At 36.6% G+C, this 24,633-nt stretch overlaps 3 protein-coding genes across 4 annotated transcripts; all 3 read left to right on the plus strand.

Moving 5' to 3' along the window:
- Positions 1-3,281: 3,281 nt before the first annotated feature.
- On the plus strand, positions 3,282-8,854 carry LOC107551910 (prostaglandin E2 receptor EP1 subtype-like). 2 transcript variants are annotated; one of them, XM_016233686.1, is made up of 3 exons: positions 3,282-3,408; positions 5,472-6,376; positions 8,091-8,854. In XM_016233686.1, exons 1-3 carry the CDS (start codon positions 3,390-3,392, stop codon positions 8,358-8,360), a joined length of 1,194 nt encoding a protein of 397 aa, XP_016089172.1. In that variant the 5' UTR covers positions 3,282-3,389; the 3' UTR covers positions 8,361-8,854. The 2 variants fall into 2 exon arrangements, with proteins under 2 accessions (XP_016089172.1, XP_016089173.1); XM_016233687.1 differs by having other exon boundaries at positions 5,475-6,376.
- A 789-nt stretch (positions 8,855-9,643) lies between these two features.
- On the plus strand, positions 9,644-12,854 carry LOC107551880 (spermatid perinuclear RNA-binding protein-like). Its single transcript, XM_016233644.1, has 7 exons — positions 9,644-10,257; positions 10,586-10,681; positions 10,797-10,908; positions 10,995-11,092; positions 11,637-11,736; positions 12,156-12,221; positions 12,802-12,854. The coding sequence occupies exons 1-7, from the start codon at positions 10,078-10,080 to the stop codon at positions 12,852-12,854; spliced, it is 705 nt and encodes a 234-aa protein (XP_016089130.1). The 5' UTR covers positions 9,644-10,077.
- Positions 12,855-14,738: 1,884 nt separating this feature from the next.
- LOC107551911 (tartrate-resistant acid phosphatase type 5-like) lies at positions 14,739-17,006 on the plus strand. The gene is made up of 6 exons (XM_016233688.1): positions 14,739-14,829; positions 14,952-15,039; positions 15,157-15,356; positions 15,836-15,960; positions 16,132-16,477; positions 16,560-17,006. The coding sequence occupies exons 1-6, from the start codon at positions 14,782-14,784 to the stop codon at positions 16,815-16,817; spliced, it is 1,065 nt and encodes a 354-aa protein (XP_016089174.1). The 5' UTR covers positions 14,739-14,781; the 3' UTR covers positions 16,818-17,006.
- The last annotated feature ends 7,627 nt before the right edge of the window (positions 17,007-24,633 follow it).

Raw genomic sequence — 24,633 nt, forward strand, 5'->3', positions numbered from 1 at the left:
ATAAAAATTTATGAAAATTATATAGATGTCACCGTATCTTTCAGTTTGGACTTTGTTTTCCTTTTGCACGTTTTTGTTCTTTGAGTTAATTGTGTCATTCCGTTCAGGTGTGTGTCATTAATTAGTCTGCTTGTGTATTTAAGTTGCTCTTTTTGTGTTCATTGTTGTCGTATCTCGACGATGTTACGTGTTGCAAGTCTTCCCTCTATATTGATTTACCTTCTGTGGATTTTTTTAAAGACCGCCTACAGTAGACAGACAATAGATATATTTTAAAAAATTATAATAATAATAAGAACAGCAAAAACACAAATAAATTACTGAAACTCTTGCTAAAATTTAAAAACAAATTCAAAATATTAATTAAAAACTATATTTATTAATGATACTAAAATAACCCTGATTCCAGCTATTCTTTGAAATTGAAAAAATAAATAAATTCCAAATAAAAAATTAAATAAATTTGTTTTTGAAACTTTAGCACTTCTAAAACACATCTTCAAGCACATCCTTGATTTCCAACAGTAATGCATTTGTGTCTTGTAGTCCTTGATTGACTGGTGCCCTTTTCACACCATATTCTGCCCTCGATTTGTAGGTTAAGTTTTTCACAGTTAGGCATGGCAAGAGTGGAAGCAGCCTGTGGTTTTTCAAAATAAATAAATTGGTCGCTGTTAGACTTATTCTTGGAGACTTAAATCAAACCGAATCCAAATGGCTACATTCACAAGATTATTAAGTGAATGGGAGAGTGGTGCTCTAAATGGAAAATCCCTGCTGTAGCCAAGCCCCCGACTTCTGGTGGACATTTCTGAACACCACATCTTCGAAATGACAAAGAAATAAAATGTCACTTCATCTGTCCGTGTTAATGTTCCAGTGTCAATAGTCTTAATAATGCGCTTCTCAAAAGCAAAACCTCTGTCTGATGACATAATGAGACCTGGGTGGTTCAAAGCTCATTGATGTGGCTGATATGTGACACTCTGTTATTTCTAGTTTCAATAGTGCTGGACATCTGTATTCCAAGCAGTGTTATTATAGGTAACTAAAACTAAAATAAAAATAAAACAATTGTTACTTGAAATAAAGCAAATTTTAACTGAAATAAAATACATGTAAAAAAATAAAAATATTTCAGCTATTTGCCAAAGTACCATATATTGCTGTACTAAAATACTGAAATAAAAATTTATGAAAATTATATAGATGTCACCGTATCTTTCAGTTTGGACTTTGTTTTCCTTTTGCACGTTTTTGTTCTTTGAGTTAATTGTGTCATTCCGTTCAGGTGTGTGTCATTAATTAGTCTGCTTGTGTATTTAAGTTGCTCTTTTTGTGTTCATTGTTGTCGTATCTCGACGATGTTACGTGTTGCAAGTCTTCCCTCTATATTGATTTACCTTCTGTGGATTTTTTTAAAGACCGCCTACAGTAGACAGACAATAGATATATTTTAAAAAATTATAATAATAATAAGAACAGCAAAAACACAAATAAATTACTGAAACTCTTGCTAAAATTTAAAAACAAATTCAAAATATTAATTAAAAACTATATTTATTAATGATACTAAAATAACCCTGATTCCAGCTATTCTTTGAAATTGAAAAAATAAATAAATTCCAAATAAAAAATTAAATAAATTTGTTTTTGAAACTTTAGCACTTCTAAAACACATCTTCAAGCACATCCTTGATTTCCAACAGTAATGCATTTGTGTCTTGTAGTCCTTGATTGACTGGTGCCCTTTTCACACCATATTCTGCCCTCGATTTGTAGGTTAAGTTTTTCACAGTTAGGCATGGCAAGAGTGGAAGCAGCCTGTGGTTTTTCAAAATAAATAAATTGGTCGCTGTTAGACTTATTCTTGGAGACTTAAATCAAACCGAATCCAAATGGCTACATTCACAAGATTATTAAGTGAATGGGAGAGTGGTGCTCTAAATGGAAAATCCCTGCTGTAGCCAAGCCCCCGACTTCTGGTGGACATTTCTGAACACCACATCTTCGAAATGACAAAGAAATAAAATGTCACTTCATCTGTCCGTGTTAATGTTCCAGTGTCAATAGTCTTAATAATGCGCTTCTCAAAAGCAAAACCTCTGTCTGATGACATAATGAGACCTGGGTGGTTCAAAGCTCATTGATGTGGCTGATATGTGACACTCTGTTTTGACATCAATCAGTTCCAAGCACGATCAAAGCTTTGTCATAAATATTTTTTGCTATCCAGTGTCCTACAGCTTGAGAAAAAAGTTCACAATTACAGAAGATTATTTACAGAATTTCATTTAAATTCTTCATGTTTTTTTTTCTTATCTGGGGCAGATGTTACCACCCGAATCACTTCATTATACACTTTCAGTTGCATTTACACACTATACAGTTTCACAAATTTCCATATTCAGTGGAATTCGGGGAGATTAGGGCTAGTTGTCACACTCTAGTGATTTCCCAGTTATTTTGAAAGTCAATTTTTTTGTTTCTACGGGGGGGGAAAAAAGATACAGGTCATGGAACAGACATCTTTTGTGCTTCATTACCATATGGGGCAAGTTGTCACAACAGAACCTTCCATTAAACAGCATTTTATAGGCTTTTCAGCTAAATTTGAACACCACAATGATTATACGACACAAAACAATAATAAAAAAATTCACATTTAAAACACGCGTGACAACTTGCCCCAACCTGGTATTTATGAAAAATATCCTTGTTCTGAGAACATTGTTCAACTGACCAGTCCATATCTTGTCTAAATGTAATGTGGTTTAACTGTGGCCACTTGTTTACACAACAACTATAGCGATAAAGAGAATAACACTGGAATTTTATTTTAGAAGACAGAACGCACAACAACTATATTGCAATTAAACAGCAACTGAACTATGTTGTTGAGCTAAGTGTCGAAAGCGGAAGCACACACTTTCGAAACCTTGCATTTATTAAGAAATAGCCTGTGTGACAACCAGCCACTTTCCCTGACCTCACTTTACAATTCTTGTGCATGTCATAAATCAAGAGTTTTGATTTAATTAAACCATATTGCTGCTATATATATAATAAAGTGACTCGATGCATATTAAAATCCAATAATTAAATACATAAGCTGTTCAGCTTTTGAGTAGAAATCATTGTTTTAAACACCCATGTCACCTCTGTGGTCAACATCACGTTTTTCTCTTGCCTTCCTTAACATCACCATGTAAAAATATTGCTGTTAGTCTGAATTCAAACCACAAGTGTGGAGCCACTCTAGTTTGCCAGGCTGAAAAAAAATTAAGCAAACACAGACACCTGTCTTCAATCTACAAAAATATGGTTTCGTGGAACATTTGATATAGGCTATATGTTCAAGGTCAGACCAGAGAGAAGGGGGAAACGAAATGGCAAATGCTGAATCAGGTATCTCTCTTTATCATTATTAATAAGAATTACTGAATTATTATTTAATGCATGGATAACTGAATCATTGAATGCAAATGCGCAAACATAATGTGTTATTCTGTAATGTAGTGACTTTTTTCCGGTTAAGCCATGTTTTTTTTTTTAAGGCTTTAAATAATAGCACCATTTTTTTATGTCAGAGAAATGTAGCTTTCAGGCCGGTGGTAAGAGTGAGTCACACTCACCTAAAAGCAGTGAGCTTCATCAGGGAGGGGTTATCCGTCAGAAACACACTGCAGGCTACTGAAACGGTTGCTCTGAGCGCGTGCGGTGAAACTACGAATGTATTCATCTGCATTTCGTCATTTAAAACGACATATTATCCTCTTGTGTGGAACAATTTTTTTTTTAGCCTAGCTGAACCTGCATTACGTTTTTTTTTTATTAAAGATGACCAGACGCTCTTTTGGAATATATGGATATGACGATGCACCTATTCTTCTAAATTCACCCGACAACATCTTTGTTATAATTTTATTTTTGACAGTTAATTTAGTTTAAAGGAACGTTTACTTTTATATATAAAATGATTTATTTTCTCTTGTTTACAAAATAGAACAAAAAAAAGTGTTTAACTTTTTACGCACGCAGGCAATCTGTTTTAATCCTAATGGACATTCGCCAGTGACGGTAAGCAGTTGCATTGGTCTTCACTGATTAGAGTTGTGCATAGATAGGTACTGTGGCAGAGGAATCCAAAGGAAGTTTGTTGCAACATGTAACTTATTTATAGCATATCTTTTCTTGATCGGTGCTTTTTAATGCATCCATGCAACCAACTAAATATGGCTCATTATTAAATGACTCACTGTAGCATTCTTCAGGGGAGATGTTGACTGAGAGGTCAAACGCAGGCAAAGGAACCTTGAGGAATGTTTTTAAACGATTTAAGGCTTCCAGGAGCCTCTGTCAGAACTTGCCTGTTGTTTGGTGTGGCCCTGAATAGATCTTCCCTATTTTATTTTAATTTCTTATATATATTTTAGATGACAATATGAACGTATTTGAAACAGATATATAAATGTCATCTATGATTCTTAGACTAAATCTAAAAGAGTTGCAAATGTTTGTAAAGACTACACGAAATGACTTGGGATAATGACACATTTCCTTTTTATACAGGAAGTTTGGGTGGGATGTTAATATATCTACTTTTTTACTTTAAAATTGTATTTTTGCCTTATGGAACACCACCATAATAATACAGGTGGTATAGAAAAGATGCTTGACAATCAGCAAACATTGCCAAAGAAGACAAATGGAGTAGAAACAATTTTCACTTCGAAATTGCTGGTAAATTTCACAAATAATAACAAAGAGATGGCAAGTAACACATTGAATTAAACATAAAATCTGGAAGCAGAAAGAATGAAATAGTATTTTCTTGTAAAACGTACTCCAGTAATGCTTGAAAAAAAATTTCTTTACAGTGTACATGGCCTGCCCATCAAAAAGAAAATGTGACACCCCCCTAATGTACGATAGAGATAACAAAATTAAGAAGAAACAAACTATTCAAATAAAATGTCACGTTGAAACTTTTACTGTTACATTTAGTCTTCTTCTGTAAAAAAAAAATTACAAACTTTTTGTACTGTTGCCACATTATTGTACTCTATGCTGTTCACTGTATGTGGATAATCTGTATGTATAAAGTTTTTTAATCTCTTTCTTGACATGTTAATTGATTGGCGTGACAAAACATTTAACAAAAAATTGGAGCAAAAATGCAAATGACAGTGTTTATTCCAAAGATTATTTACTAGACGGCACTCACTACATTAAACATGCTATGTGATGTGACAATCACACTAATGAAGAGTGTGAAACGTTTATCTGGGAGTAATTCTCACTGTTGTCTGCAAAGAGAAAGACTGTACATTTAAAATTCATATACTGGCCAAAAGTGAATTAGCATATCAGCATATCCAGTAGATGGCCCTAAAGTTAATACTACACTAATTTAAATTTCTTGTGGTCTTTCAAATGATCTGTTCTAAGATATATTTTTCCACCCTCAGCAGCTCTACATGAAGATGGGAGCCCTACAGCTAAACACTCCTCTGAGTTAGCCATGCATCACTGCAATTCATCAGGCACTGCGCCACTCAGCCCATTTTCCAATGACAGTCAATGGGAAGGACAGCCGACGTCTCCATCACTTGCCGATCCTGAAAACGTCACGTCAGAGAGACCGATCCTGAGCGGCCCCATAGCTGCGATGCTCTCGATGACCCTGGGGATCCTGTCTAACATTGTGGCTTTTCTCATTCTGGCGAACGCATATGCTCGACTACGTCGACGATCCAAAGCATTTCTCCTGTTTGCTAGCTCTCTGGTGGCCACAGACTTTGTGGGACATGTAATACCTGGCTCAATAGTCATGAGGCTGTATCTTTCTGGAGGTGTCCCCTCTGAAGAATACAACCGGGCGGACCCATTATGCCAGTTTCTAGGAGGCAGTATGGTGTTTTTCGGACTATGTCCGCTCTTTCTTGGTTGTGCCATGGCAGCTGAGAGGTGCTTAGGGGTGACAAAGCCACTGCTCCATGCTTCGCTGGTTACAACCACAAGGACTAAGCTCTCTCTTTCTGTTATCTGGTTAGCAGCTCTTTGTGTTGCCCTTCTGCCCTGCTTTCAGCTGGGTTCATATACCTACCAGTATCCTGGAACCTGGTGTTTCATTAAAGTGCTGGAGGACACAGAGAAGGCAGATGTAGCTTTTGTTATGCTGTTCTCAGGACTGGGGTTGACATCTCTTGCTGCTGCTTTGGTGTGTAACACCATAAGTGGACTGACGCTGGTGTTAGCGAGGATACGAAAGAAACCCTGTAACCATCGATCAGCTAGATCCCATGATATTGAGATGGTGGTGCAACTTGTGGGCATAATGGTCACATCTTGTATCTGCTGGAGCCCTCTTCTGGTGAGTATGAGCAGTTGCAATAATTCTACTGCAAACCCGTGGGTTAGTGGGGCCCCGTCATGAAAATGGGCCCCATAAATGCTGGCATAAGATTAAAACCAGTACAAACATGACAACTGTTTTGGGGGGGGGGAAAGAAAGAAAGAAAAATCACTAAAAGAACACACAATCAGTAAAACCAAGCATGAAAACATACATTATAGGTAAAATTAAATAATTTAAATTGGGCTTACACAAATGGGAAATGCATACGTATATATAAAATAAACTAATAAATACGTGTAAGTAAAGACTATATACCTTAAGCAGATATTTAGTAGACAAGTCTGGTTAATGTACAGATTAATTACCCACATTTTCGCTTTATGTTTGCAGTCTTTACATTCATTGCCCAGATATTCTTGAAAAAAATGTGACAAGACTTTGGCAACAAAAGCACTGTTTCTGTCATCCAAATGTGCTTAAAACACAGACAGTATCTCAAATAGCCACAAAGTAATCATTACTGTGACCTATTTTTATGCATTTCCAACAACTTAATCACTTCTGAGTAAGTTTTGAATCTGTGGATAATAATGCGGTACTCCATATATCGCTGTTGGCTTAGTGTCCTATAAAGATACGTTTAAGCAAATGAATAGTAGCCCATTGATGCCACAGAGTACAAAAAAATTTACAAAGCTAATTGCAATTTTATATATCATAACTGCAACTTTATATTTCACACTATAACTTTATATCTTTATTTCTTATTTTAAAATTACTTTTCATTTTTTTCTGATGCGGAAATGGTCTTCTGTATCTAAATATTACTATTATTATTATTTTAAATTAAGCATATTACTCAAGCTATCAAACTCAAGGTATTTAAAGGCACAATATATAAGATTTGTTTTATTAAAATATCCAAAAACCACTAGAACAGTGTTATGTATTTTGCTGACTTGTGTACTTACATTATCCCAAATGTTTCAAAGAATATTTAAATCCAGAGAAATAAGCAATTTTAACTAGTGACACGGACCGTGTCTATAGTGTCATTGTGTCGCCTGCCAATGACGTCATAACCCCTCGATTTCCGGTTTTGTAGAAAATATGGAAACACCAAAGACGCTTTAATATATTGTGCGTTTTAATAGACTGGCGACGACCGCACAGAGTAGCATTATAACAGAACTTTCAAATGGAGTATGATAAAGCAGCACTGCTTTCCCCCACATACGCACGACCGGAAGGAGCGGAAGCAGTCGACTGTGGCATAATAAAAGCTCCGCTGCTTTCGAGTCGTGTGTCACGCTCGTTCAGCGGCCTCCTTTAGCTTTGACGACTTTCAGCCTCACCCTGCTTCATTCTACTACGTTAACAAATCATTAGCTCATCCATGAACATGATTTCTGCCCGAGTCCTGTCGGATTGCGTCGGCTGTGTGGATGAAGATGACAACTCCCATGATTCCACACTCAGTCACCGCGTCATCAAACTACACCTTTGTTTCTTTGTTTATTTTGAATATGCGCCCTCCAGCGGCTGTGCCTTTAAATCTCAATTGTTTTCCCCTTGACACACAATTTATAACAAAATGGCATAGAATAGTATAAGTATATGAACTGGAGAGCACCTAATATTTTAATAGACTGGATTATGGATTTCTTGGACCTGGATATTTTGTCATAATCAATCCTTATGGTGTTTTGTCTTTGTCTCTCAACTCTAGATTGTTGGCCTAATTACAGTGAAACAGTCGTACGAGGGCTCTATTGGAGACGACCTTGTCACCTATAAGACCCTAATGATAATGGGGGTGCGGATAGCGTCCTGGAACCAGATACTGGACCCATGGGTCTACATTCTTCTTCGTCGTTCTGTCCTCCAAAAGATTTACTTCATCACTAAACGGCAAACAGACTTTAAGGAAAGCACTTTTCGCTGCTGGGAGATCCATTCCTTTCCCAGCTCTGAGAAGAATCCTGTCAGTAGAGTCTGAGTGAATGTAAATAAAAACAGAAGGCCTACTCCGTGTCAGTCAGCTCTACCATAGAGGATCTCACTGGGCCCCTTTATTACAGCATGTGCTGCACTCTCTATGTTAAGAATGTATTTATTTAAACAAATTTGCACAAAGACAAATAAAGCATGAGATGAACAGTCCTATTATTCCCTATAAAGCACTAATAATAAGAATTTGGCTGGAAACATTCATGCCAGTGTAACAGAGAACAGCAAATACATAGAAATAGAAAATACATTTGAGTTAGTAATTGAAGCATTAATTCAGCCAGTGTTGTAGCTTTTGGTCTAGGACAATGTTCTGTGTCTAGTTGTTCCCCATGATGACAGCCCTGGGCATGAAAACCAACATGACAGCGACAAGAGGCACAAAATATTTGAATGCTTGTTTTACTGAAAACAAATGTTCACCTAATCGAAAATTTTGTACAGCATGATCATCAACAATATATTAACTGTGAACATGATTTTCCCCTGCAGAAGGAGAAGACAGTTTTCCCTTATGTTTATCTTGCATATACAGTATGTTACGCTGCAAAGATGCTCATGTGAATAATTATGTTCATAATATTGTTTAATTTATTTGTGTTATCCCTCCAATTTTCTGGAGGCTTTTAATGTTGTTATTTTTACATTGACAAACACTATAATAAAACAAAATGTATTATATTTTAATTACATTTCCGTTCCTACCTATGAAATCAGTTTATATATATATTTTTTTTTTTTCACTTCATAACTAATTTGATGCATGGATGTCACTAAACCAAGGTCAAACTTCAAATAAATAATTAAACAAACAGAATATTGGAAAAGCCAGAATAATAATACCCAGTACTGTTAATGATCACTGCTTATGTATTACAAACCCGATTCCAAAAAAGTTGGGACACTGTACAAATTGTGAATAAAAACAGAATGCAATGTGGAAGTTTCAAATTTCAATATTTTATTCAGAATACAACATAGATGACATATCAAAGGTTTAAACTGAGATATTAATTAATTAGTTATTCAAGATCTAGTCAACATGTTGTTATATACGAAGTAAGATGACATTAAATAGTTTAATACAGGCTTTTCAGAAAAATTTACAGTTGTTAGATGCGAAACATTTCAAAACAGCAAAAATGGGGATATGGAATATAACACCAAACCACTGTACAGTAGGCTAATTGTTATTGACGAATTTGAATAGTAATGTGACAACCTACCGCAAACAAAACAAACAAACTTGTTATTATCCTTATTTTTGGTACAATGGAAAGAGTATATATTTTAACAGTTTCAGATAATTGCATTTAGTTCTATTTAATGTAACATGCATTTTTGTGCTTAAGGAATAATCTGTTCATCCAGAACACATTTCATTTGTATTTTGCTGCAGTATTTACCCTGTTCACAACTGAGTTCATTTAAATTGAAGTATTGCTTTTGTTGACTAGTTGCAAATTGACTTTCTCAACCAAGCCTTCTAGTTTGTCAATTTTAGGGGCGCTGGACTTTTGACCAACTGGAAATTCTCTGTCTCGGAAGGGGGGGACGCAGTTGGCCTACAGATGAGGAGGGTGAAATATCTGTAGAAGTAGAGTATTTTTAAAGGAGATTAATCACTGTTCGAACAGACAGGGGTGCATACTAAGTGTTGTGTTAGACTTCCCAAATAGTTCCCCCTCTTCCTCTTGCCAGTGGGCATGGGAACACTGCGTCTACCCCCTGACCAGATGACAGAACCCCCCTTGGTCAAACTGTACCTTGTCTTCTTACTCCATTCGTCACTAGAACCGTGTGCGGAAAGCTCTCCGCAGGACGCTCTGGACAGGCAGAAATGCCTGACTTCTCTGGCGTCTCTCCGCCAGGCCAAGTGGTTTCAGGTTTGCATCCCGTTTTTATTTGTCTAAAAGTCGACTTGTAACTTAATCTGACCTTTGACCTGGGGAAAATATATTTTGAAAAATGCTTTTTAAGCCTGCTTGAACTTTGAAACGTCTATAAATGCTTTAAACTTAATTGCGCATAACCTGTTTCCGTTTAAATGTCAGATGTATCTTCCCCAGGTTGCGATTTGTTTGTTACTGGTCAGAAACTTTAATTTGGCCAGATTGATCTGCTTCATACAAAACGTCCTCTAAAAAGCATCTAGAAGTTCTTTGAAGATGCATGATAAAGTGTTGACGGGTTTGCTATTTGTTGGGTTAACAGGCTAAAGTGTCCGAGCTTGAGTCATGTGTCATCGTGATTCGGATCTTTCGGGACTTGTGTACCCGTGTTTCAACGTGGGCCCCGCTCAAAGGATGGGTGAGTCAACCTCAAAAACAACAACAAAGAAATATATCTTTACAATTAGACATTTATATAAATGTTTAAGGTCACTTTTTTGAGTCTGTCTCTTTAATCATATGTTTTTCGGCAGATTCTTGAGTTGCTCTGTCAGAAGGCCATTTCAACCAGCGAGAGGCTGCTAGGACCTGGAGAGGCGTTCCGGAGAGTTCTAGAGTGTCTTGCATCAGGGATACTAATAGAGGGTAAAGACTGAAACAAAGCATTGTCTTTGTTTCTGAGTGACTTTTGGTGTTTTGAGTCATCTACTGAGCATGACCCATCTCTACAGGTGGTCCAGGCATTTCTGATCCCTGTGAGCGAGATAGCACTGATGCTGGTGCCCATCTTACACTGCAACAGAGAGAAGACATTACCCAGAGTGCACAGGTTACTTGCAATCCAACACTATAGTTTGACTTTACTTTACAGTGTTTTGATCTAGAAACTATACAAATAAAAATGGTTATGTACTTGTCCCAATGTCATTCTAAACCCATATGGTGGTGCTTTTTATTGTGGAGCACAATGAAAATGTCATGACGCTGTTTTCCATAAGATAACTGTTCATTGTGACCATATATTTCAAAGCTCAAAAGATAAAAAATGTTATTCACTGAAAATCTTCACCTATGATGCAGTGCTCAAATATTTTCAAATATGCAGAACAAAAATTAGATATCAGGACTTTGTAATCAGTGTGCAGTGCTTTCTTTTTCTTTCTCTTCCTCATACAAATCTCTTGACTAAACTATGAACTCTCTTTGTGAACATTTCTCTTTTTTTGATGATGGGGAAAAGAATACTGCAACATGAGAGTAAATGACTAAGGCTAGATGGTTATTAGAGCTGATCCATATACAAAATTTCCAACCTTGGAGGAACCCCATTTATTTCTTTCACATTTAATTTGTTGCTTTCCTCTCACGTCTAGTTTGCCTTAAGACTGTCAGCTTTTGGGCAACTTTACAAAGTTCTTGGAATGGACCGCCTCAATTCCAAATTTGCTAGATTGCTCAGCGAACAAAACAGAGGTACCAATGTGACTTTTTATAATGTTCAGTTGCACCTGTTTTCCACTCTTAAAATCAAATAGCTATGTAAGCTTTTGTTTCTTTAAAGCTTCTATATGTAAATGACACCTATTAGGATTGCATAATCTGTATGAGAACTACTGGTGTAGTTCACATTGGATTGGCACTGAATAGGCATTGAATGTAAAGTGTTAATTAGTGAATGATGCTTTGTGCATGTGTGTGTGAGATTTTTATTTTTTTTTGGATGGACTAGAGAGAGACCATGGCATTTCGAATGCTAATATATATGTATAATATTATGTTCGGTTTTATTTCATAAGAGTAAAGGGAAAAACCTGTTTTCTGTGTCTGTTAACCTATTATAATGCCACATCTCTTCCTTTCATTTAATTACATTTCAATGACTGATATCCCAGTAAAGAGGCCAAGAGAAGTTTATGATGCTGGGGATCTTGAAATGAGGCCAAAGTTTCCAAGAAAAGGTATGCATCTCAATTTCAGTCTCTTTCCCATCATCCTCTTTTGTTACAAATTTTATATTTAATGTAGGGATGCACGATATTGGATACCGTTATATTTCCTTTTGTTTGGAATCAACACCAAGTCTCTCCTGTGCAGAGATTATAAACAAATTATTTTTAATTTTTAGTAAGTTTTGTGTAAAAACTTGCTTGTTAGAACTAATTAAACATTATTAAAGTTAAACTTTTTTTAATGAGAGTACATTGAATGCTTTGATAATACTATAATAAAATCAGTCAGTACAATTTTTTTTTTTCTTTCAGACAAATGCAGTTGCAACCTTAACATTTTAATGTTATTTGTGTATTTTATTTTTCATTTTATTACAAGTAGACCTACAGCGCCCCCTAAATAAATAAAAGCCTTACCGGATGGACATTAGGACCTAGGGGAGGCTGCCGCAGCTTTCGATTCCGATAATATTGAGCATCCCTAATTTAATGTATAGTAAATACTGCATGCCTCATCTTTTAGTTAAATACGTATTGTATACAATGTCAGCCATATTGTTTTTCCATAATACCTGTGTTCTCCTGGCAGAAAGGCGCGAACCAGCAACGGCTAAAACATTGTCTATCTTTATATTCCTGTGAGGCATAGAAATTCAACCCGTGTCATCCACAGTTCAGCAACTGTTTTTTCTGTTGCCCTAAATCCTGTTTCTAATGGTGACATCCTTGAGTAAGCATGAGGACAGTTCTGCTGTTTAAATCTAATGTTTTCCTGCTGCTGTTCTCACTTCCAATAGAATAGTTTATAGTTCTGATTATATCTCATGTGCATGTTTTTTTTTATGTCATATATTTGACCTGTGCAAGAATAAACCATTTTTTCTATTTTTAATTGCTTTCTTGTTGCTTTATTTGACAGAAATTGTGAAACAAGCTCATAGTTCCATGCATCATTTTACATGTTAAAATGCATATCATAGGCTTTTGAGAAACGTTTATTTGTGCATCTCTCAGTCATCGTTATAAATATAATTTTACGAAGACATTATTGGGAGATACAGATTGACAACTGATATTATTGCATTTTGTGTTCGTAGTCTGCTATACTCTTATGGATTTACATTATAAGCTATCAGAATTTCATTTAATTTATGCACAAAATTGCTTTTGGTTGATTAGATCCCTTTCTAATAAACCAATTCTGCCATTCCAGTAATTAATAAAAGGACAGTTATTAATGCTATGGCATAAAATGACATTCTAGAGAATTTTGTGCTTTCAACTTTGGGGAGGGCTCTGTTCTATTCCAGCACAACAATGCTCCTGTGCACAAAGCAAAATCCATGCAAAAATGATTTACTGAGTCTGGCGTGAAGTAATTTGACTGACCTGCACAAAACCTGAACACCTTTAGCATGAATTGGAACGCTGACACTGTCACCAAACATCTGTGCCAGATGCTCTGTTTTCTGAACTAGCATTTAGCCTCAACACTGACACGAAATAAAAGTCACAAACCTAATTTCTTAATGACTTAAATGTTAATACATCTATCATTTGATAAGATTTAACAGCATTCTGTAGTTGTTTTACAGAAATCTAAATAGAGGCAGAACAGAAAAACAGAAGAGAAGTAAAAAGGTGGAACATTAGTCTTACTAGGTGTGTTTGAAACACATGCACTTGGTCACATGCATCTGTGGTCATTGAGTCAGTAGGAACATGCTTCGCCTGCATGCTTAGGTCACGTGCACACCCATCCCTATATGGGACCTAATATATAGTGGATGAGAGAAAACAGAGCATCCAGTTGAGGGATCACTCATCTGACACGAAATAAAAGTCACAAACCTAATTTCTTAATGACTTAAATGTTAATACATCTATCATTTGATAAGATTTAACAGCATTCTGTAGTTGTTTTACAGAAATCTAAATAGAGGCAGAACAGAAAAACAGAAGAGAAGTAAAAAGGTGGAACAGTAGTCTTACTAGGTGTGTTTGAAACACATGCACTTGGTCACATGCATCTGTGGTCATTGAGTCAGTAGGAACATGCTTCGCCTGCATGCTTGGGTCACATGCACACCCATCCCTATATGGGACCTAATATATAGTGGATGAGAGAAAACAGAGCATCCAGTTGAGGGATCACTCACACAAGGATACTTCAAGGACTAAGCCACTCATTCATTGTGAGTCTTTTTATCTGCTCTAGATTATCATAATGTCACAGTTTAATAACCACAACTCTGTTGTCTGTTTCTCAGTTATATTTTAATCGGGGATTTTATGATACGGTTCCCCTTTTTCAACTGAACTATCACTATCACTGGGAAATTGTATATGTATGAGTATGTCTATGCATGCAAATTAGCATACTACAGATAATAGTACTACTGAAATAGTAAGAGTGGTATGCTAGTGTACTATTCAAAATTCAGCTGCAGTGTTTCTACCACCCCATTGGACAAGCTGGTTAATGGGGTAAAAGAAAACAGCTGTAACTGAAATCAAGGCATGGCTTATTGATGATCAGAATGATATAAAGATAGAGCCAATGCTGTAGATGGGTATGAGGTGTAGAAAGAGGGTTCTCAAAGAGCAAAAGCTGCTGGTATATGTGTTTTCTGTATTGTGCTTGAATTTGATGCCTCAATGTAGTGTCAGTTCTTTTTGGTTTTATGCTTGTGAGAATTTTATTTTTTTATATGATGTTGTTACTGTCTTTTTGTACAGATGACATCATCACTAATGCTGGTGTTTTTAACTGCTCTCCCTGGGGTCCTCTGCTACCACTCATTCATTGACCTGGAAGCTAACGGGAGTGAGTTGGCATTGATTTATATTAAATGCTTAAGAACTTGTCAGTTGTGTTCTAGAGCTCCGTATTAATTCTGTAATCTCTTGAGTGTTATCTCTGATCTTTTATTGCCTTCATCAGGTAACAAGTCATCTATCAGGTTCCTGGTTTTGGGGGACTGGGGTGGTCTGCCATATCCTCCTTACGTTACCCCTATAGAGAAGACCACTGCACGCATGATGGCCAAAACTGCTTCTCAGATGGGCGCAAACTTCATTTTAGCACTTGGTGACAACTTCTACTATAAGGGCGTCAGTGACGTCAATGACCCTAGATTCCAGGTTTGGTTTCTGGAGTTTAGATCCCTTTTAGTTTTGTAAATGCAGGATTTATTTTATTTGAATTTATTTTGATCTTGTTTGTTAATGAGAGCCTGAATCCTCATGAAGTGGGTCTACTGCTGAAATGTCAAATGCTAACTCTACAAAAGTGGTTGAGTATTGGTATGACCATTTCTAGTTGTGTGCTGGGTGTAAAAAGTGCAAATTGGTGTAGAAGAGTTTAAGCTGTCTTGTCTAATATAGGGGTGCTCAGTCCTGCTCCTGGAGGGCCAGTATCCTGCAGAGTTTGGTTTCAACCAGCTCCAACATGCTTTCCTGGAAATGTCTAGTGAGTCTGAAGACCTTGATTACTCTGGTTCATGTGTATTTAAGGTTGGCACTAAATTCTGCAGGACCGTGGCGCTCCAGGAACTGGTTTGGAAACTCCTAGTCTAATCTCTTCCACCTAATGTAGGCCATGGTCCTTTAATTATTTGTAGGTCACGTTTGAAGATGTCTACACTCAGGATTCTCTTAATATTCCATGGTACGTCATTGCTGGCAATCACGACCATGCAGGAAACGTCCTTGCTCAAATTGAGTACAGCCAGAAGTCAAAGAGATGGTACGTGAGCCAATGTGTCTAGGCCTCCATGTCTAATTGAGTTTGGTTTCCTGGCTCTTAAGCTGGTTTGCAATTTAATTATATTGTCAGTGCAGCTGTGCCCGGTGTGTAGACTTGGCAGATGCCCTGTTCTTTTCCAAAAAAAAGTTTAATGTTCTTTCCATCTTCAAGGAACTTCCCTTACTACTATTATGAGATGAACTTCCGCATTCCTCGAACAGACAGCACACTGACCATCATCATGCTGGACACGGTGTTGCTATGTGGCAACTCTGATGACTTCCTTGACCAGCAGCCCCGAGCTCCCCGAAGTGGCATTCAGGCCAACAGACAGCTGCTGTGGCTTCAGGAACGTTTGGCAAAGTCTAAGGCTGATTATCTCCTGGTGGCTGGCCATTATCCGGTATGGTCCATATCAGAGCATGGGCCAACCGACTGTCTGCTGAAGAAATTGAGACCACTGCTTAAGAAGTACAAGGCTACTGCTTACCTGTGTGGCCATGATCACAATCTACAAGTAGGTCATAAAGCCTTTTTCATAAGGTTCCGTTTGGGTCAACTTTTGTATTTGACTTGTTTTCCCTCTTTGCCGTTTTCAGTACCTCAAGGAGTCTGGTATTGGTTATGTGGTTAGTGGAGCTGGTAACTTTATGGATCCTGATGTGCGGCACCGAAACCAGGTTCCTCGAGGCTACCTCAAGTTCTTCAATGGTGACGCTGGCACCTTGGGTGGCTTTGCCCATGTAGAGGTTAACAAGAGAGAGATGACTGTTACTTTTATCCAGGCTAGAGGAACCTCTCTTTACAGGGCTGTTCTTAAAAAGCGTGATCTTTCCAGAGTGGATGAGTATGTTTGAGGTTCTTACCCAGTTTTAATCTTTTAGCATTATGCTATGAATTAGATGTGCTCAAGATTAGAAAAATGCACTCTTTGACCTTAAAGATGTTATAGAGTAGTCTTTTAAATGGTTTACCCAGTAATTGTTTTGTATGTCTTGAGAACCTGTAAGTGTTTTAAAGTGATTATTAAATAACTCCTTTTAAACCATTTGAGTCCGCTTCTCCGTAGCTTGCAATTTGACTTTTTCTGCTTGTCACAATTGACTGTAGCGCTGTTGTCAACACTAATTTGGTTTTAATCTTTGTGCAACAGTCTCCTTGTGCCCATCATGAGTAGTGCTTTCTATGTTAAACTATGCCCTTTTTCTCAGCCATAGTGCCTCTTGTTAATTAGTTGATGCCTTCTGATATTACCCTTTCAGAAACTGATAAAAGGGTTAGTTCACCTAAAAATGAAACTTCTGTTATTACTCACCCTCATGTTGTTCCAAACCCGTTTAAGACTTTTGTTCGGAACACAAATTAAAGTGGTCCTATGATGCTGCTAAAAAGAACATTTATTTGGTGTAATGAAATGTGTTTTAAGGTTCAAAAAACACTTTCCGCATACTGTACATTGTTTCTCCTCTATGCCCTGCCTTTCTGAAATGCGTCTTATTACAAAGCTCATCGGTCTGAAAAGTGAGGTGTGCTCTGATTGGCCAGCTATCCAGTGCGTTGTGATTGGCTGAATACTTCAAACGTGTGCTGGAACTATTACACCCCTACCATATTGTGATGCTCCGTCTGGCCGGAGTGTAACATAAAACCATGTCTGCATTTGTGATCGGAGAAATGACAAACAACAAGTGCTGCTCTACACTGCCCAAAAAACTCTCGTTTGAATCGTCAGTGGCAAATTCTGTAAATCTAAAAAAAAAAACGTACTTTCAGTCTGTGAGTCAGAACAGCACATTTTAGTTTATTCTACCAGGATCAGGAAACAGTCCTCCATAAAATGCGCTGCACACATCTGAATATTTGGGTTGAACTGTTCCGGAACAGTGTTGTAAATACAACTTAACCACTGATTTCTAGTCGTGTCCTCTTTTGGAAGGCCAAACAAAGTTTTGCTTTCACAACGAAACACACAGCGTCTTCACGTCATGGCGGCGGCGGCAACAATACTACAGCGAGAATCAAAGCTATGCCTTTCTTTGCATCAACATTTGAGCAGCGTTATGCAAATCTTCCCAGATAGTGACGTAGACATGTGGCGCGTGTTAGAACGAGCCGTTTTAGGTAGGCGTGGTTGACTCAACTTTTATAAAGAATATCTCTTTGGATTTGTGACTTTAGTCTTTGCAACTTTACAGATCTTCTTTATGCACCAAGAGCTTGTAACACTCCAAAGAGAAGGGAAAAATTGAAATCGCATCATATGACCCCTTTAAATGAATGTAATGTTAAACTTCCACCTTCAAGCCAGGCTAATTTGTCAATTTGCTTTTAATTTTTTAATTTTTGCTGTACTTGAACAGGAAGTTTGTTTTTATTCAATAAACAGTGCTGTTTTTCACATTTACAATTTTCTTTTGTTTTGTCATCATTTGCATAGAGGTTCCGCATGATTTATTTAAGGATGTTTGAAATCCAAAACTTCTCAAACTACAATTCAGCCCTAACAGATGTTGAAATATATGTATATATTTTCCAGGGTAAAGGTGCTTAAAGAATGGTGTAAATGCAAGCTTCATGATTTAATCTGACGAATCCCAGCCATCACCTAATATCCTTGGCAGTCAGGATGCAGGCCCTAATCCTTTCTGCACATGCTGTGCCTCTGTCCTCAGTTCAATCTGGTCTAATCTAAATGATTCCCTAAACCCTGATTTAACAGTTAGCAAATCCACAATGTTCCTTACAGTGTGCAGGCTTTCTTTTATCACTGAAAAGGAAAAGGTATAGGAAGACCCAGATTTCATATATGTAAGGTATGTTTTCACTCTTACAATCCAGGCCAAAAAAAATAATTTTTACATTATTTTGTGAAACTATATTTCTTTCCAAACTATGTCAGATCTTCCCATGTGACTCTTAAAACATTCATGATGCTTATATTGGCCTACTTTGTAGTTCTTTAAAATTGTAGAGCTTTTTGTTCTTCATTGTGCTAAACTGCCATTACTATCTTCTAAATTTGAACTGTTGAGGATGAGCAGATCAGTTTGCAGTTTAATGTGGATCTCTAGTATTAGTGTAATGCTAAGCTTTCTCTATCCACCTGCAGTGTGATTTCTTGCCTGTAGCATTAAAGCGTGAACTACTACCTGTATCTAATAGGCTTAATTGTCCTATTTACAGTGCCCAAACCATTATATTTCTTTATAGTCTTACAGTATAGTAACTATAATCTTGGATTGTCATTTGTATAACCACAGTGTTACTACAAATACCACGGTTAGTGTTGCAAAATTTTTAAAGTTAATTTGTGGTTACCATGGGTTAATTATTGTAACTGTTTTTTTTTTTGTAGTAAAACCATGGTTCATTTTCATAAGGGTAATTATCTACAACCACCATTTGTTACATTTGATCCCCCATATTTTTTCACTGCAAAGAAAAGGTTTTGCACAGACCCTCTTTCAATCCTTGATAAACTTTATGCTTAACAATGGGAAAATAAAAAAAACAATTTATATTTTGAATGAAATCAAATATCAGAGCATAATCAACATCACTGTAAGTTTCATAAACGTGGTTTGGTAATAGTAACAGTCCGCGCCAGTTATCTAAACAGGTGAACAGATGAGGTCACCAGCATTCAGATGTCATTTAAGTCCATAGATTAACAAGTACAGCGTGTTTATACAGAAAGCATACATATGCATAAAATAACTTTAATACTTCAAGAGGAAACCATATCCATATCATAGACAACATTTTAAAAAAATCCAACACTAGATATATATAAAATATGAGTGGATGTGTCTGCCATATCTGTCACTGGTTCTCTCTCAGTTTAACTCACAGGGCAAAAAGAGGAGTCTAATCTGATATCCTTTCTAAACACTTTAATTCTTGCTCTTAACCAGCTAGTCAGTTAAGCTGATCCTGTAATGGTGCAATACTTAACATCACATTCAGCACACCTTAAACACAACTGAAATAGAAGCAAGAAAGTGTGTAAACACACACACACACACCCACAGTCCAAAATGAATGTTTTGCAGTTCTTAAAAGAACCATTTTTTCCTTTAGTGTGAAGAATATTTTAATAATCTAAATAACCTATTTTCCACTCTAAATAGCCTTTTGTGCAATGGAAAGTTTCCATGGATGTTCTTCATGGAACCATGGAAGCCAATAAAGAACCTTTATTTTTAAGGCTGAAATTAATAAAATATATAACATATTTTACTGACCATGAAGCCATATGTTTCATTTTATTAAAGATATTTTTTAAATATTAATCGATTAAAATATCTAACCCATTTTTACTTATTTGTTGTTTGCGAGTGTTAATTTTGGAGCCTGAACACACATACAATATATACATTGGAGAATTTTTTTTTTTTTAGAATAGAGCCACTGGTTAATAAACCTTGACAATAACACTTTGGATTCTAAATCCAATCCAGTTTAACTTCCCTACAAAATTAGCCACAGGTTTAGTATTAATTCTGTGCAAATCCATAAACGGCAAAAAAGAAAAGAAAAGAAGAAATATATATATATATATGCTGGTTATCCTGCGTTGCACTGAATCTGTTCTGAGGATGTATTTTGGCTTCAGGAGGAAGGCTGCTCCTGAATTGGCACAATCCTACAGAAGTGATTGTGCAGTCTCTCACTTTGTCCCTATATTACCGGGCAAACACGCCCAGGTAATGCGGCTTGGACTGACATGGCTCTCCGCTTATTGAGGTCATTTAGGGTCAACAGCACTTATTTTGAGGACAGGCCACTCATCCTCATATGCTCCACAGGTTGAGGCCCAGCTTTTGCAGTCAAATAGAAAAGTTTAGGTACTGTGGTAAATACAGACAGCACCATCATTGGGCATTGATCAAAGAAGCCAAAAGTTTCTTAGTTGATTTTAAAGGGAGGGATTTAAGCTTAAAGAAATAGTTCACCCAAAAATGAAAATTTACTCACCCTTAAGCCATCCAAGTTGTAGATGAGTTTGTTTCTTCATCTGAACAGATTTGGAGAAATGTAGCATTATATCACTTGCTCACCATGTGTGGATCCTCTGCAGTGAATGGGTGCCGTCAGAATGAGAGTCAAAACAGCTGATGAAAACATCACAATAATCCATGATTCCAGTCAAACAATTAACATATTGTGAAGCGAAAACTTTGTTTGTAAGAAAAAAAATCCATCAAGGAATGTTGTTTTAATCGTCGCTTCTGGCCAAAAGAAGTCCATAATCACGAAGTCCATAATAAATTAAATAGTGAAAATGTCCATCCTCTTGTCCTCTCACATTAAAATCCAACAACTATGTGTGAAGAACTGTTTTGGAGTTTTAGTGTATTTTTGCTTGTAAACGGTGCTTGATTTGTGCATATTTCACTCCTGATTCAGAAAAGACAACATTTTCACAAGAGAAAGTTAAAGAAAATTAATTAATTAATTAATTATTAAAGATAATTATTAAAAGCATCTTAATAATGGATTTGTTTATTGCAAACATGCAGTTTTTTTACTTTATAAGGTCTCGATTTTTGTGACGTTTTATCAGCTGTTTGGACTCTCATTCTGACGGCACCCATTCACTGCAGAGGATCCACTGGTGAGCAAGTGATGTAATGCTACATTTCTCCAAATCTGTTCTGATGAAGAAACAAACTTATTTACATCTTGGATGTCCTGAAGGTGAGCACATTTTCAGCAAATTTTCATTTCGGTGTGAGCTATTCCTTTAAGAAGTGGACTACAATCTATTGTGAGCCATTGTTCGGTGGTTCAAACTTTATCAGTCCCATCTCTCCTCTCATGGAATGATGTGTGAGAAAGTGGAACTATGTCCTTTAATTTTGGGTGAAGGGAAGACATAGGCATCTTGTGGTGTCTTGGTGGGGCTCTTGTTATCCACCGCCTGTATTTGAGGCAGTGCGGGGCTATTCAGCACACTGTGAGAAACAGGAGAGGGGAAGAAGTGAGGAATAAAAGGGATGGCAGTCAAAAGAGGGCTGGTTAGAGGGCTGTCCACTGGAGAGAGGGGGATGACCACGTCGTCCTGGTCCCAAACATGGAAGGCGTTGGGGTGGGCGTGTGTGAGGGCTGGTGGTATGTGCGTGGAACCATCATCACCTGCCTCACTGTTGGCCTTTAAGATCTCCTCGTCTGGACCCAAAGCCCAGTCTGAACACACACAAAATATAAGGATGACATCAGTTATATTAGTGTGAATTTAGTGTGAAAGAAAACTTTTAACAGAAAAAAATTAATGATAAAAAAGTAAGGCGTATTATAGTGCCATTATGGGGGTTTTTTCAGTGTGATATTTTCATAACATTCAAACATATTTTCCTAAAAATGTCATTACTGTAAAGTGTCCAGATTTTGTTGTTGTTGTTTTATTAATCTCAGTGTCATTATCATTAATACAGTAATAGAGTATTTTCTAGATTACAGTGGAAAAGATATTATTTTCATTTAAATAAGCTTAAAAATATTTTTAAGGATGGAAATGTGCCTAATTATCATGAAAATAGTATCACAATGCAAAGATTTTCATGGTCCTAAAATAGGCTTCATTTAAAATATACTTTTTTTCATTTGATTAAATCCATGTTATTTCACACTTATCTGAGGTTGGTGTTTCAGATTCTCTCATGAGTCCTGATTTTTAGATAGTGTGCTCAAATAAGAGTAGAACATTACAAATGAAACAGGTTTCCAATACTGCTAAATTGCTAATGTCTAATAAAATAATCATTTTTTTTTTTGCATATGCTTATTGGATAAGAAGGAGATGAGCAGGTCTAGGTTAAATCCTGTCTTTTCTGAAATAGCACACGTAAAAATACACTCCTCAAAAGCCACATTTAAACTGAATAAATGTTCATTCATTGCGTTACACTAAAATCAAATGGTATGTGCAAACAAATGATGCAAATCTTTTTCCTCAGAACTAACTTCACTCATTGAACATTTTGTTGAATTTTGAAACATATTGTATAATTTGTGTAATCTTTTGTAAATAAATAAATTTTGTAGCCACTGTATCACCATCACTACTGAACAGTTCAATCTTTTGTGGCCACTATCACCAGTGTTGGGAAGGTTACTTTGGAAATGTAATAGGTTACAGATTACAAGTTACCCTATTTAAAATTTAATAAGTAGTGTAACTATTTGGATTACTTTATTAATGTAACTGATTACTTTTTGAGTACTTTTCAAAATTTCTAATGAATGTCAACTGTTCCATTTTCAAACATTTAAACCAGGCAGGGTTAACATTACTGTAGTACTCAACACTGATTACTGTGAGACTTTCAAAATCCCTTGAATTAAGATGGTAAAAGCCTAGTTTCACAGACATGGTTTAGACTAATAGGATTAGGCCATAGTTCAATTATGACATTTAAGTAATTTTTATAAACAAGCCTTAGGAAAAAAACATTACTGCTGTGCATCTTGAGACAAAACAAGGTCACTGACATGTTTTAAGATCAATCAGTGCAAGTTTCTTTCAGCTGAAACAGTTCAGATTTACATTTTAGTCTGGGACTAGGCTTAAGCCTTGTCTGTGAAACCGGGGGTGGGGGGGTTGGGAATGTAATTTTAGAGCCACCACGAAATCAGACTTCAGCACCTCTTTTTACTTCGAGATCATTCTGAGGTTAAATTCAGATTTAAAATCATAACAAGATATAGTTTAATAGCTATGATGCTGTTTTTGGAATCAAATCTTTGCATAGCTATGACAGGAAACACTGGCATCTAAAAATGCCTTGGGGAAAAAAAGTTAATCTTAAAAAATAAAACCCAAATATGAAATAAAACAGTTTTCAAATAAGCATGTGTCCTATTCTGTGTCCTAAACCCCTGAAACATTGACGTGTCATATTTTAAAGCAGTCAATGCAATTTGGGAAAGAAATCAACTAAATCTGAATGTGTGTGTGTGTGTGTGTGTACCTGTTTTTCTATTCTGGTGGGGACTTAAACCTGAATACACACAGACTCATGGGGACTTGTGTCACGGTGGGGACCTAAATTGAGGTCCCCACGGATAAACATGCTAATAAATCACACAGAAGGAAGTTTTTTTGAAAATCTAAAAATGCACAAAGTTTCCTGTAAGGGGTAGGTTTAGGTGTAGGGCAATAGAATATACGGTCTGTACAGTAGAAAAAGCATTACGCTTATGGAGAGTCCTCACAAGGATAGCAAACCAGACATGTGTGTGTGTGTGTGTGTGTGTAAAGATAGGCTATTTAGAGGTAACCCCCTTTGTAATCATTAACATTTTCATAAATATCTGTAATTTAATAAAACTTTTTTTTCCTCAGTAACTGTAACATATTACAGTTACATTTATTTTGTAATTAAGTTACGTAGCTCCATTACATGTAACTAGTTACTCCCCAACACTTCATCTGGAAGCAACACAATATTTGACCAGCTAAATCTGTTCATTTTGACCACATTTAACTACATGCTACTCAATGCAACTCTGAGTATATTTACCCAAGATGTCATGCGCGAGGTCTTTAATTAAATGTCCCACAATGGCATAAGCGACAGCGACCACCACCACCGCGGCCATCATCAGGTAGAGCAAGGTTCTGGGAAGCTGGATGAGATCTCTGGCTGGAGGTCTGTAGTCCTTATACAG

Source organism: Sinocyclocheilus grahami, unplaced genomic scaffold, assembly GCF_001515645.1.
Source record: "Sinocyclocheilus grahami isolate Dianchi unplaced genomic scaffold, SAMN03320097.WGS_v1.1 scaffold437.1, whole genome shotgun sequence".
In the NCBI taxonomy this organism is placed as follows: Eukaryota; Metazoa; Chordata; class Actinopteri; order Cypriniformes; family Cyprinidae; genus Sinocyclocheilus; species Sinocyclocheilus grahami.